At 40.6% G+C, this 12,499-nt stretch overlaps 1 protein-coding gene across 4 annotated transcripts in view; it reads right to left on the reverse strand.

Moving 5' to 3' along the window:
* fer.S (fer (fps/fes related) tyrosine kinase S homeolog) overlaps positions 1–12,499 on the reverse strand; it is an 81,716-nt gene that overhangs the window by 50,238 nt on the left and 18,979 nt on the right. For 3 of the 4 annotated variants that reach the window (XR_005965090.1, XM_041580445.1, XM_018244331.2), the window contains exons 5-9: positions 11,629–11,812; positions 9,711–9,848; positions 8,373–8,492; positions 8,109–8,231; positions 1,867–2,056 (exon numbers count right to left, since the gene is read on the reverse strand). Coding sequence is in view for 3 of the 4 variants with exons in the window: in XM_041580445.1 (XP_041436379.1) it covers positions 1,867–2,056; positions 8,109–8,231; positions 8,373–8,492; positions 9,711–9,848; positions 11,629–11,812 (755 nt within the window). In the remaining variant the exon portion in view is untranslated. Of the gene's footprint in view, positions 1–1,269; positions 1,431–1,866; positions 2,057–8,108; positions 8,232–8,372; positions 8,493–9,710; positions 9,849–11,628; positions 11,813–12,499 lie in introns of those variants that run through there. The other variant, XM_018244332.2, reaches the window with a different exon arrangement.

Genomic DNA, 12,499 nt, shown 5'->3' on the forward strand with positions numbered 1-12,499 from the left:
AGTGACCTAAAAGGGGGGCATAAACAGTATGTCACATAATGGCTCCCCTTATGTGTGATTCGTTACTGACTGATCTCAGGTTAGAGAGCTGAAAAATCGGATGTTGTATTTTGACTATTACATTAGACATCCGTTAACACCAGCCTTTATAGATTACATTATTGGCTTACCATAATGAAAAAAAAACTATATTTATTTTGCACAGCCTATTTAACTACTTTGCTGTGGAATGGTGATTTATTTTGAATGTGCTAATATGAACAAGGAAGTAGAATATAATTTTACCTTCAGTTTTAGGTTTAGCCCTCAAAAAATAATAAATAATACAAACAGGAATAACTGTTTACATATACACGGTAACTGCAGCCAGAGTATATTATTAAAGGAGACATATTGTGTCATACTGATCTTTTAATATAATATCCCCCCTTCATTTGCAATTTCCAGTGATGCAAAAATAAAAACCTTTTAAAAACATTTTACTTCTGAAAAACATCATTATGTAAGAGCTGATGAGAGATGCTTACTCTTCAACGTTTAGGCTGGAATGAGGCATGGGAGTGTCTCTTTATTCTCCCACAGGAAACGGTCATAGTGTTGATTGACAGCCAGTATTTTTTCAGCCCAATGTTTTTACTCAGTTCTCCTTAATACACTTTTTATCTGTCTGTGCTGTCTCTTATGTTTATCTTATTTTAGTATCCCCTCACCTTTCCTCTATTTTTCTCAGTGTTCTCTCTTCCAGTTTTCTACCCTTCCCTCTGATTCCATCGGCTTCACTTTATTCCTTTCTGTGCTGTTGGCTTTTTTCCTGCACCCTTGCACTCTGTTCTTAAAAACAGAGATAGTTGCTATCTCTGTTTTTAGGGCAGGGGCACACGTGCAGATTCAGGTGGTTTAGTCGCCTGGCGACTAATCGCCTCTTCTACGGGGCGTCAATCTCCCCAAACTGCCTTCCGCCTACTATAATGGTAATGGCACTCGCGGCGCTTCAATTTTCTAAGTTGCCCGAAGTTGCCTCACAAGGAAACTTTGCGCGACTTCGGAAATCGAATCGATGCAAGTGCAATGGCGCAGGCGTTTTCTCAGGCAGGCAGAAGGCAGTTTGGGGAGATTGACGCCCCGCGGAAGAGGCGATTAGTCTCCATGCGGCTAAATCTGCCCGAATCTGCCCGTGTGCCCCTGCCCTTAAGAACGTTGTACAAGGGTGATTAAATGAAAACATGCTACTCTGTCTGGGTATATTCCATCTCCCCCCCCCCCACACACTCCCACATGCACTCTCTCTCAGGCAACCCATTGCTTATCAAGTCCCATAATCCTTACTTGGGAACAAAATGAGGGCGGAGGTTGCATTATACTCATTATACTGTCAGCATAAGGGGTCTTGGGAAATTGGACTCATTGGAGTTATCACGGTTTCCTTCGATCTATGGAATCAAGCATGTTATTTATATCTGGAAGTCTGGATTGTGAATTTTTAATTCATGTACAGCCAACGTGTATGTATGCACATAAAATCTGTTTGATGCGCCAACTCTTGATAAATGGCCCATGTTTACACTATTTGCACAATTGCATGCATTTAGAGAGAGGCCCAATAACATGCAACCAATAAGCCATTAAAGACTGATGTGATTGCAGAAATGGGTTCTGCTGTGCATTATTTTTTTATTTCTAAACCAAAATAGACAGTTTGATAGTTTTCATAGAAAAACATGCCAATAGAATAAAAATTTAAAGGAACAGCAACACCAAAAAATGAAAGTGTTTTAAATGAATGACAATGTACTGTTGCCCTGTACTGGTTAAAACCGGTGTTTTTAACTTCTAAAATGATGTCCTGAATGAAAATGTGCTACTCACCACAGAAGAAACAGATCTGGCATCTTCTTCATAATTAACCACTAGAGGAGGCTCTTTTCCTTCATTTTCCTGAATCTTCCTGTCCAGTAGCTCCTTTTGGGCTGAAAGTTTTGACTCTGTGCACTTCAGATTCTCAATTGACTGCTTCAGTTCTTCAATGGCTTGCTTCTGGCTTAGCAAAAGCACAGTGCTAAGAGAGAAAGCACAAAGCAGTAATGGCAGTTTCACATGGCAGTTTTCTATGCATGCCGTACCTCGCAGATCATATTTGTTTGGCCAGGCATCTGTGGTAACTATGCTTTTTTTTTTTTTTTTTTTTAAATGTAATTTTTTATTGAGTTTCAAAAGAAAACAATACACATAGATGCAATAAAGGAAAAATAAATTAAAATATAAAAGCATAGCATAGAGGAAAGAATAAAGGGGGGGGTTTGGGGGGGGGGGTATGCGTTCCTAGGACACCTGAAGCTGAGGATCAACGTAAACCAGCCTATGTCTGACAGAGGACCATTTCTCCCAATTCCTATAAAATTTCGCTGCACTAAACGTAGCCAAGGCAGCCAATTTCTCATATTGATAATGAATGTCCACTTCCTTGATAATCTGCCGAACCGTGGGAACCGTGACGGACTTCCATTGCCTTGCAATCAATTGCCGCACTGCAAAGATCAGATGGTGCACGGTCGTGCACCACTCCTTCGGAACATTTGGATCCAGAAGGCCCAGGAGAACAGTTTCTGGGGTAAACTTTATTTGTAAGTCCAACCAAGTGTTGCAATAGGCCTCCAAATGCTGCCACAACTGCTGAAGCTTAGGGCATCCCCACCAGATATGGAGCATATCACCCTTCTGGTGACATCCCCTCCAGCACGTATTAGGTATAGTCCTGTAAATGCGATGGAGTTTACTGGGGGTCATATACCAATCATACAATATTTTCCTAGAAGTCTCCAGGTGAGAAATACATTTAGAAACTGTGGTAGGAATAGTAAATATATGCAACCAGTCGTCCTCAGACAAAGATATGCACAATCTCTGTTCCCACCTGAGGATTGTGGAAGTGCTCTTAATCTCAACCGAAGGCTGCAGTGCTCTATACCAAAGTGATATTCCTCCTTTCAGAGGTGTTAGGGTAGTAAGCCAGCGTTCCAACACAGTTGGTGTCCTCAGCGGGATACAGCCAGTTGACCCTAAATAATGTCTTATCTGCAGATATTGGTAAAACACCATTTTCGGAAGGAGCAATTGTCGTTGAAGCTCCTCAAAAGACAAAAGTTGACCTTTTTTGGTAAGATAGTGAATGGGAGCTAATCGGAAGTCACCCCATTGTGTTAGATTGAGATCCGGAATGAGCAGTTCCATTGTTGCAATTGGTGCAATGGGGGACACATGCAAAGAGGTGTTAAAATATTTTTTGTGATTCTGCCACACGCCCAACGAATGGGAGACAGTTGGAGGAACTTGCTGCGGATTAATATAAGAGAGTGGCGTCTGGGTGCCCATAAGCTGTGGAAGTAAAAGCGGGGAGACAGAGCTTTGTTCGATTTGCACCCACCGTTTCTCCATATCTAGTGTCATCCAAGCCTTTAGTTGATCAAGAGTCACCGCTGTGTAATAGCTCAATATATTAGGGGCATTGAGACCCCCCTTGCGTTTTGACAATTGTATAATTTTCTGTGAAACTCTAGGTTTTTGGTTCGCCCACAAAAAAGAATTGAAAAGTGATTGCAGTTTCACAATATAGGCAGGTGGTACGTGTACAGTCATAGTTCTAAACACATACAAAACCTTTGGCAATGCCAACATTTTTAAAGCATGCAGCCGTCCCAACCAAGACAAAAATTGGCACTTCCACATTTTAACATCAGCAGATAATTCCTGGTACAACCGTGTAAGGTTTACCCTGACCATATCACTGGGAGAAAGCATAATATCAATGCCTAAATATTTTATTGAATTCCCCTTCCATTGAAACTGATAATTACGTTTAAACCACTCGGTATCAGCCTCCGACAGATTAATACATAACGCCTGCGTTTTGGTTTCATTAAGCTTGTAATATGATACCTCAGAATATGCTCGTAGTAGGCCTAGCAATTTATTTAGGGAGTGGGATGGTTGTGACATATAAATAATAGTGTCGTCCGCAAAGAGACCCACCTTCTGAATCTGACCAGCTATATTGATACCCTGGATATCCGGGTCCTGGCGGATGGCTTGGGCAAGGGGTTCAATCACCAAGGAAAATATAATAGGAGATAACGGGCACCCCTGCCGGGTCCCATTAGTTATGTCAAAGGGGGCAGATAAAGTCCCATTAGTGTTGATCTGTGCCGAAGGGCCTTTATACAACGCCATAATTGCAGTAATTAATTCCAGGGGGAAGCGAAACTTTTCCAGAACCCTAGATAAATATGACCAATTAACTCTATCAAACGCCTTCTCCGCATCCAGGGAAAGAAGCAGAGAAGGCGTCCGACAGCGCCCCAGCCAATGTAAGATATTAATGGCTCTACGAGTACCATCAGGGGCACCCCTACCGACAGTAAATCCCACCTGGTCCGGATCTATAATTGCTGGCATAATGGACTGGAGACGTAAAGCAATAACCTTAGCATATATTTTAATATCTGCGTTCAGTAGACTGATTGGCCTATAATTTTGTACGGAGGATGGGTCTTTCCCCGGCTTAGGTATGGTAACAATCTGCGATAGAAGCATTTCCTTGGGAAAAGAACCTGTGGCAAAAGCTTTGTTGAAGGTGTTTGTTAAATGTGGGAGTAATAGTGGGGAATACGTTTTATAGTATAAATGCGTGAACCCATCTGGCCCGGGGGCCTTATTACTAGGGAATGATGCTATAGCTTTCGAGACCTCCAATTCAGTTATAGGATTTTTAAGCTGTTCCCAGTGAGTCTGAGTAAGTCGGGGTAGCTGAATGGAATCTAGGAAATCATCTATGCGTTGCAAAGTGGGTTGAGGGGTAGCAGGGTCGTCAGCTATATTATAAAGAGTCGTATAAAATTCAGCAAATCTATTCCCTATTGCTCTCGGGTCATAAATGGGGTTGTTGCGGTTATCTCTAATCATGTGAATAAGTTTTTTGGCCTGACTAGCGCGTAGTTGGTTAGCCAAAAGCGCAGATGCTCTATTGCCCATCCTGTAATGAGAGGCTTTAAGAAACGTCAATTTACTTTGAATTCGTACCATCGCTAAGTTTTGAAGCTCCTTTCTAGCAGCAGCAATCAAGACTGCAGTAGATCGAACAGGTGACTGTTTATGACTTTGTTCCAAATTATATAATTTGTACAAAAGTGTGCGATATGGCATAATCTGATCCCTTTTGTATTTAGAACCCAATTTAATGAAAAGCCCTCTCAAATAAGCCTTATGGGCATTCCATACACTAAAGGTACTACATTGACCAGTATCGTTAAGTCCAAAATACTCCTCTATAGCCTTAGAGATTATCTCTTTAAATACAGGTCTGGTAATCAGTAAAGGGTTAAGCCTCCATTGGGCCCTAGAGGATCGCTGCACCTGATCTGCCACGGATAACAGCACAGGGGCATGATCCGACCACGAAATCAGACCAATATGTGACTGTGTGATATAGTCTAGCATATCCTTCTGGACAAGGATCAGGTCAATCCTCGAGTAGGACAGATGCACATGGGAATAAAACGTATAGTCCCTTTCCCCAGGATGATAAAGTCTCCATGAATCATAAAGCCCATATTTTTGTAAAAGGCTTTGGAATGAGGAGAGTTTCAGCTTATGTTGGCCCTTAGGAGTACCCGATCTATCCACTACAGGATCAGGGGCAAGGTTGAAATCTCCACCTAAGATCAAGGACCCATGTTTCAAAGAGATTATCTTATGCAATACCTTTCTAAGAAATGTAAGTTGAGAGGAATTTGGGGAGTAGATATTGACCAAAGTATAAGGTTTCCGATTAATGTAGCAATTCAGCACAATACAATGACCATTAGGGTCCACATGGTGACTCTCATATGTGTAAGATAAGGAAGAGCTTATCATTATTGCAACACCTGCTCTTTTCGTAGATGCTGGGGCAGAATAGAATATACTATACAACTTGTTTGTCGGAACACAAGTAGTAGAAGGAGTAAAGTGTGTCTCCTGAACAAACACAATATCAGCCCGCTGCTGTTTGGCTTCATACAATAAAGAAGATCTCTTATAAGGGCTGTTCAGACCCTTAGCATTAACTGTTAAAACATTAAACGCCATCATAAATATAATGTCGGTTGCATAAAGTCAGACATAGAGAGTCACCATCGAACCCAGATAGCATAACATTACAAAGCATATACAATTTCCTAAGGAACGCATACCCAAGAAGAAGGGGGGAAAGGAGAAGAGAGAAAACAATAATAGAAACATACAGAAAGGAAAAAAACATTATAATATAAAGGTGGATACTTCCACTGAACCGTGGGGCCTACTGCCAGCAAATGGCCCACAGGGTAAAGTCTGTATCGAGGGGTTAACCAAGCAAACAGTAACTGATTCCAATATACTTAACACACTTAACACAGCTCCCGGGAGATATGATGAAAAACAGTGATGCCCGGTCGGGCAAAAAATTAGAACTTGCAGAAAATGGATCTAAGACCAGAAACAGAACTTCATCCCTCTTTTCCTACAGGCGGCAGATGAGGTATCGGCTTTAAACCCCAAGTGCGGAGTTGTGTACACCCTTGCGCTGGAGATTGGATGGTGGTAGTAGCTCCGTCTTTCAGGATCACCAGTCGCAAAGGAAAACCCCACCTGTAGGGGATATTGTGCTGCCTGAGTATGGACGTCGTTTCGTGAAATTCCCTCCTGGCTTGTAGAGTCATTGGAGACAAATCGGTGAACAACTCTATATCCTTGTACCTCTCAGGCCTGGATTCTGAGTTCCGAGCCGTTTTTAGCAGGAGATCCTTTACGTGAAAAAAATGCAATCTGGCAACCGTATCCCTGGGTGCAGATTGGGGTGCATTCTTAGGTTTATACAATCGGTGGATCCGATCAATAAGTAGAAAGTTACCTTCCACTTCAGGTAACATAGTACGTAGGAAGTCCATAAAGAACTCTTGTAACTGAGCGGGTAATATCTGTTCAGGGATGCCTCTGATTCGCACATTATTGCGCCTGGATCTGTCTTCCATATCCATTAACTTGCGCTTAATGTCAACAATGGCCTCCTCCGATTTATGAGTCTCATCCACCAAACTATTGTGCGCACTCACCATTTCCTCCATCTTGTCCTCCAAGTGGCCCGTTCTATTTCCCAAGGCAGTGAGTTCGGACTTGAGCTCCTTGAGCATGTTTTTAAAGTCCATTTGCAGGTCTGCCCGAAAGGTAGAGAGCATATCTTTAATATGCTGTTCAGCGGGAGAGGATCGGTGCGGTGTGGAGGGAATAAGCTTCTCTGCGCCCGGAGAGCTGTGCTGCGACGCTGACTCCTCAGAGTGCGTTTCAGCGCCATCTTGGATGGGATCCAGCTCCGGCTTTTTATTATAAAAAGAGGTGAGTTTGAGCGGGGATTGCTTCTTTTTCACCCTACCCATAGCAGAAGCCGATCCGGAAGCACTGGTAGTAGTCTGAGACTCTGGCCACTGCCAATAGCAAGCCCGAAGAGGCTAATAGAAAGATTGTCCCGGGAGCCGATGTGAAAGTGCTGCTACTGCATCGCGTGCTTAGGCCACGCCCCGGTAACTATGCTTTTACACTTTCTTTTTAAGTTCATCATTCATAGTAGGATTTATCAAAGACTGTGCTAATGCATAGCTGAAATGTCAATAACCACTTCATCACTGCATTTGCAATGTTACTTCTGGTTGGGGTGTGCAGTTCATTTGTCTTGCACTAGTCTATCACTGGGTGAAATGATATATATATATATATATATATATATATATATATATATATATATATATATATATATATATATATATATATATATATAAACGATGCAAGAAACAAAAACTGAAGTGCTTGATAAGACATTTAGGACTGTAAAAAAAAAAAAAAAAAAAAAAAAAAAAACAATCAATTTTCAAGACAAAGAAATTATTATGCAAATACAAGGACGCATAAGTAACTAAAGAACCAATAAAATCTCTCTGTAAATTCCTGATCCACTAAAGTTGCTAATTATGCATGATATAGACTTGAAAAAGATGCAAATGGCAGTTCTAAAACAGATTTGTAAAAAAAAAAAAAATGCTTACTCAGATGTTTTTTCACAAGTGCTAGCAGATTCTTCTAGGTTCACTTCTAATTTAGACAGTTGTTCCTCTTTGGTTAAAAGGGCTTGCTGTGTCCGAGATAGTTCATCGGTTGCTGTTTTTAACCTACAAGATAAATTGTAATATATGCCTTGCTAAGCCAGAGAACAAGAAGATGATTGTGAAATGTCATGCCATTCTGTTAAATAGCAAGTTAAATGAATACCAGTAGTTAACAACTGAACACGCTTGAAGTACATGACTTACATTGAATTGAGACTGTCTGCAGTTAGATTGTTCCACATGATTTCATTAGCCTGCAGAGTTTCTAATTCCTCTAATAAAGATGTGTCAAATTCTATATCTGGTTCCTTGGTCTCTTCAGTCCTGTTAGAAAAAAAAGTAGAATATTCAAAAATTTCGGTTTAGCACATATTACCTCAATGTGTCACCTTTTTTTTTTTTTTTTTTATTTAGCTTGGGTTGACAGGAGTTATGTGCAGTTCAGCCTAAAACCACAGGTCAAGCTGCATGTATTGAAAGGTCTATGCACAATCACAGCTGGATTTTAAACCTCTGCATGACAAAGTGACTCTCACTTAAGCTAGATGTTTCCTGGCTTCCACCGTGTAGAAAAAAAAAAAGAGCAGGCACTTCCAAAGACCAATCCTCCAGGCAGACTTGTCAAATCATGAGTAATTTTATTTCGTTATACAAGGATACAGCCTTACTCGTTTCATATCATTCATTTATTTAATCATAGGCCTATGATTAAGTATCTGAATGATATGAAACGGGTAAGGCTGTATCCTTGTATACCGTCATGATATGACAAGTCTGCCTGGAGGATTGGTCTTTGGAAGTGCCTGCTCTTTTTTTCTACACGGTGGTCCGCTCCCTACGCTGGAGGTTAAGGGCGGTGCACTTGTGACCTCCTCTCACAACTGGCGAGTTTCACAGAGACCAGAAAAACTTCCTGGCTTCCACACTGGAACTGATCCTTTATATAATTGATTTGAAACTGGACAAAGGCCCATTGACACAATACAGACAACAATGCACCAAATATTGCTTGCCCAAACTGAAATCCAGGCTGACCAATATACTATGTATAGACCTCAATTTATTAAATTAGCCCAAAGATCAGTCCACTGGATTAGTGCAATGGTCCGATATGCTCCACGCATGCCTGTCTGTAGGCAGTGTTGGCTTTTACAGTGTGTTTCTTGCATGGTCAGATTGCTAAGGGTAATGTCACACTGTGAGATTCGGGGACATTTAGTCGCCCGGCCGAATGCTAGAATGAAAAAACGCGTGCGGCATGGCACTCGCAGCGCTTCGTTTTCCAAAGTCGCCCAAAATTGCCTCATGAGGAAAATTCTGGCGACTTCGGAAAACACCAGGCGACTAAATCTCCCCGAATCTCCAGGTGTGACCTTAACCTAAATTGGAGAATCTTTCACAGGTATAAAGTAAATTTGGTGCATGATTTGGGAACTGCTTAATCTCTTAAACAAACAGGCAAATTACGCTTGAGTCACATTTTAGTCAAAATTTAAATACTAAAATGGTAAAAAAAAAAAAAAAAAAAAAAAAAATATTTACCTGTGTTTTTCAATGAAGTTATCATACTCTGTGCTTGGATTAATTTCCTCAACACAGGTCTCAAGCTCCTTATGAACAGCAACAATTTCTTCAGAAACTAGGCTGGTTATCTGGCAGTATTCAGCAAAAATGCCTTTACTGGAAGATCAGGAAAAACAGACAGAGAAGATCATTTATGAATGACACATTAAGCAAACTCATTGCTGAAATACCTTAGGGCAACATACAGTGTTGGACTGGGTAGGAGGGACATGGTGGGCCCCGCTGGCCCAGATGCGCTCCCCACTACCTCTCAGAAACTCCCTGACCTCTCCCTGCCTGAGAAAAACAGGTATGCGCTGACCAGAGTGGGGTAGATAGAGGAGGGTTGGGTTGAGGGGGGCCCAGGAGTTGCCGATGGGGAAGGCGTTGGCTCGGGTGGTGTGTGTGGGCCCCTGATGTGGCAGCCCTAGTGGGCTCGCCAGTTCGACAATGGTAACGTAAGCACCATTATTGTAAAATTAGTGTTTCTACTGGGGTAATAATATTTTTACAGAGCATGACTGGCAAGGCCTCTTATTCCCACACAACTTTATTGCTTAGTCTGTGAAATGACATATCTATTTGTTGAGCTCTTAAAAAATGTTTTAGCTAAGTTAATTTAGTTAAGTTTAGTTAATGGAGGGTGATTTTGTGCCCCTTGTTTGTGTTGCTAAAAAAACACAGTTGAGAAATCTTCTTAGATTGTTTCCATGGGCCATTGCATTTTAGGGTTGTTTTCTACTTTGTATAGCTCTACATAAGCTCACCACAGCAGGGTCAATTTTTAAAGAAAAAATTCTCAACCATGGCAAAGGCAGTTGACAACGAATACTTCTAATTCTGAGCTCCATTCACATGCTCAAGAAAAAATTGGGGCATAAAAGGTAATGAAATGATGAGACACAAGTTAACTACACTTGTGGAAACTACACAGGCCTTTCACCTCTCCCCCTCCTATCTAGGTTACATAGTTACATAGGGTTACAAATATCAGACAAATAATAAAGGAAAAAAAGGACAAAGAGGAAAAAGAAGTCACCAAAAATATGGCTCGGTTTTCTCTAAAGAGCCCTTTGGGACTTTCATTGAAGAAAGGGAAAGGTAGCCCAAATGCATGGAATGAATTGCGATCATGAGAATTGTTTGTAATTATGCATGCATTAAAAAAAAAGCCAACAAAACATATTACTAGCGTTGAAAATTTAGTGATGTGTGTCCAAATACACTATAGATTCCTTTACCAATTATTGAAACTGTGACCTGTCATTTTAGGTGAAAAAACATATGTAGCCATGGCATCAAAGGAGACATATTGTGTAAAAAATAACAATGTACCAATGCATTATACTCATTTAGATATAGAAGAATTGTGCTTAAAAAAAGTAGTGTTTTAGGCTGATTTATTGAATATTTCTGCAAAAACACTAATAATCCCTCCCTTCTCTTCCACTTCCTGCTCCCTGAATTCCCAGGCTGTGCAAAGGAGCCGGCGGCTCTCAGCTCACTGCACTGTAGGACAGGAACCAATCAGCTGCTAGCAGGACCTGATAGGAAACTGAAGCCTGTCTGTGCTTGTGTGACTGCAGGGCTGTGTTTGGCTGTCCCCCTGCTACTGTGCTTTCGGACACGCCCACCCCTCATTTGAAACACAGACAGGGACCAGAGAACATCTATACGGAGATCCAATAAAGGGGCTACTTTCAAAGATAATATGAATTTTTAGCACCATGTAAAAGCTACACCATATATTACTCATAATTGCCTACAAAATTAGTGGTTTTTCATTTATCCTATATGTCTCGTTTAAGCAATACAGCCTGAAGAAAGAATATATATCCAGCAGCTACGCTACAAACGATCATTATTTAGTTTAATAACTAAAATGCATATTTCTTACAGGGCTTGTATCATTTCCTCTTGCATCTTCTGCAAAGAATCCAACAGAAGTGGGAGAGTGGAGTCATAATATTGATGCTGATGAAGCTGAGCTCCTTTTACAGCAAGCACATATTGGTTATGAAGTATATGAAGCTTCATGTTTGCTTTATCATATCGGTCTCTGGCCTTTTCAGTCTCTTTACCTGCATAGAAAAATAAGTACATAAAAATAAATAAAATCAATATAAAGTAGAATCCCCATTTTTCGTTTTTCAGGGGACCAGGAAAAAAAAATTTGCAACAATACAAGATTTGTGCATGACTGTATGAGGTGAAGACCAATTGGAATTAACTATTTACAGGCAAAACCATGGCATAATATTCGCATGTTTAGTAGTTAAAAGCTCAGGACAAAATTTTTTGATGTAAAATCCAAGTAAAATAAGGTAAATGGATACAATGAAATTAATTATAAATTGCATTTAAAAAAAAAAAAGAAATGATAAAATGTTAAATGTGTGAAAACTTAAAATCAGGGTTTTTAAAATTTAAGTTTCACTGTAAATACCAGAACTGCTGGTAGTGGTGGAGAGGTCAGAGCCATTTTGCAGCAACCAATTTTTGATCATTAAAAAAAACTGCCAGAGAAATTTTCAAGGGTAACACATCAACAAGGAATGCAATTGTAAAAGTGTTACTCTAGTCTTGCCCTGCTATACATGCAATCCCACAGCCACAGTGCCTTTGCAGAGGCTATTAACACCTCAGCTACTACAAGAGCTGCTAAATTCTCTGCATAGTCAAAAGTTGCACAATTTTTGTGTAGAAACCTAGAACCCCAGTGGTAGCATGATGCTGCCCACTAAAAAAAAAACTATTTCAAACACATA

The sequence above is a fragment of the Xenopus laevis genome, chromosome 1S (assembly GCF_017654675.1).
Source record: "Xenopus laevis strain J_2021 chromosome 1S, Xenopus_laevis_v10.1, whole genome shotgun sequence".
In the NCBI taxonomy this organism is placed as follows: domain Eukaryota; kingdom Metazoa; phylum Chordata; class Amphibia; order Anura; family Pipidae; genus Xenopus; species Xenopus laevis.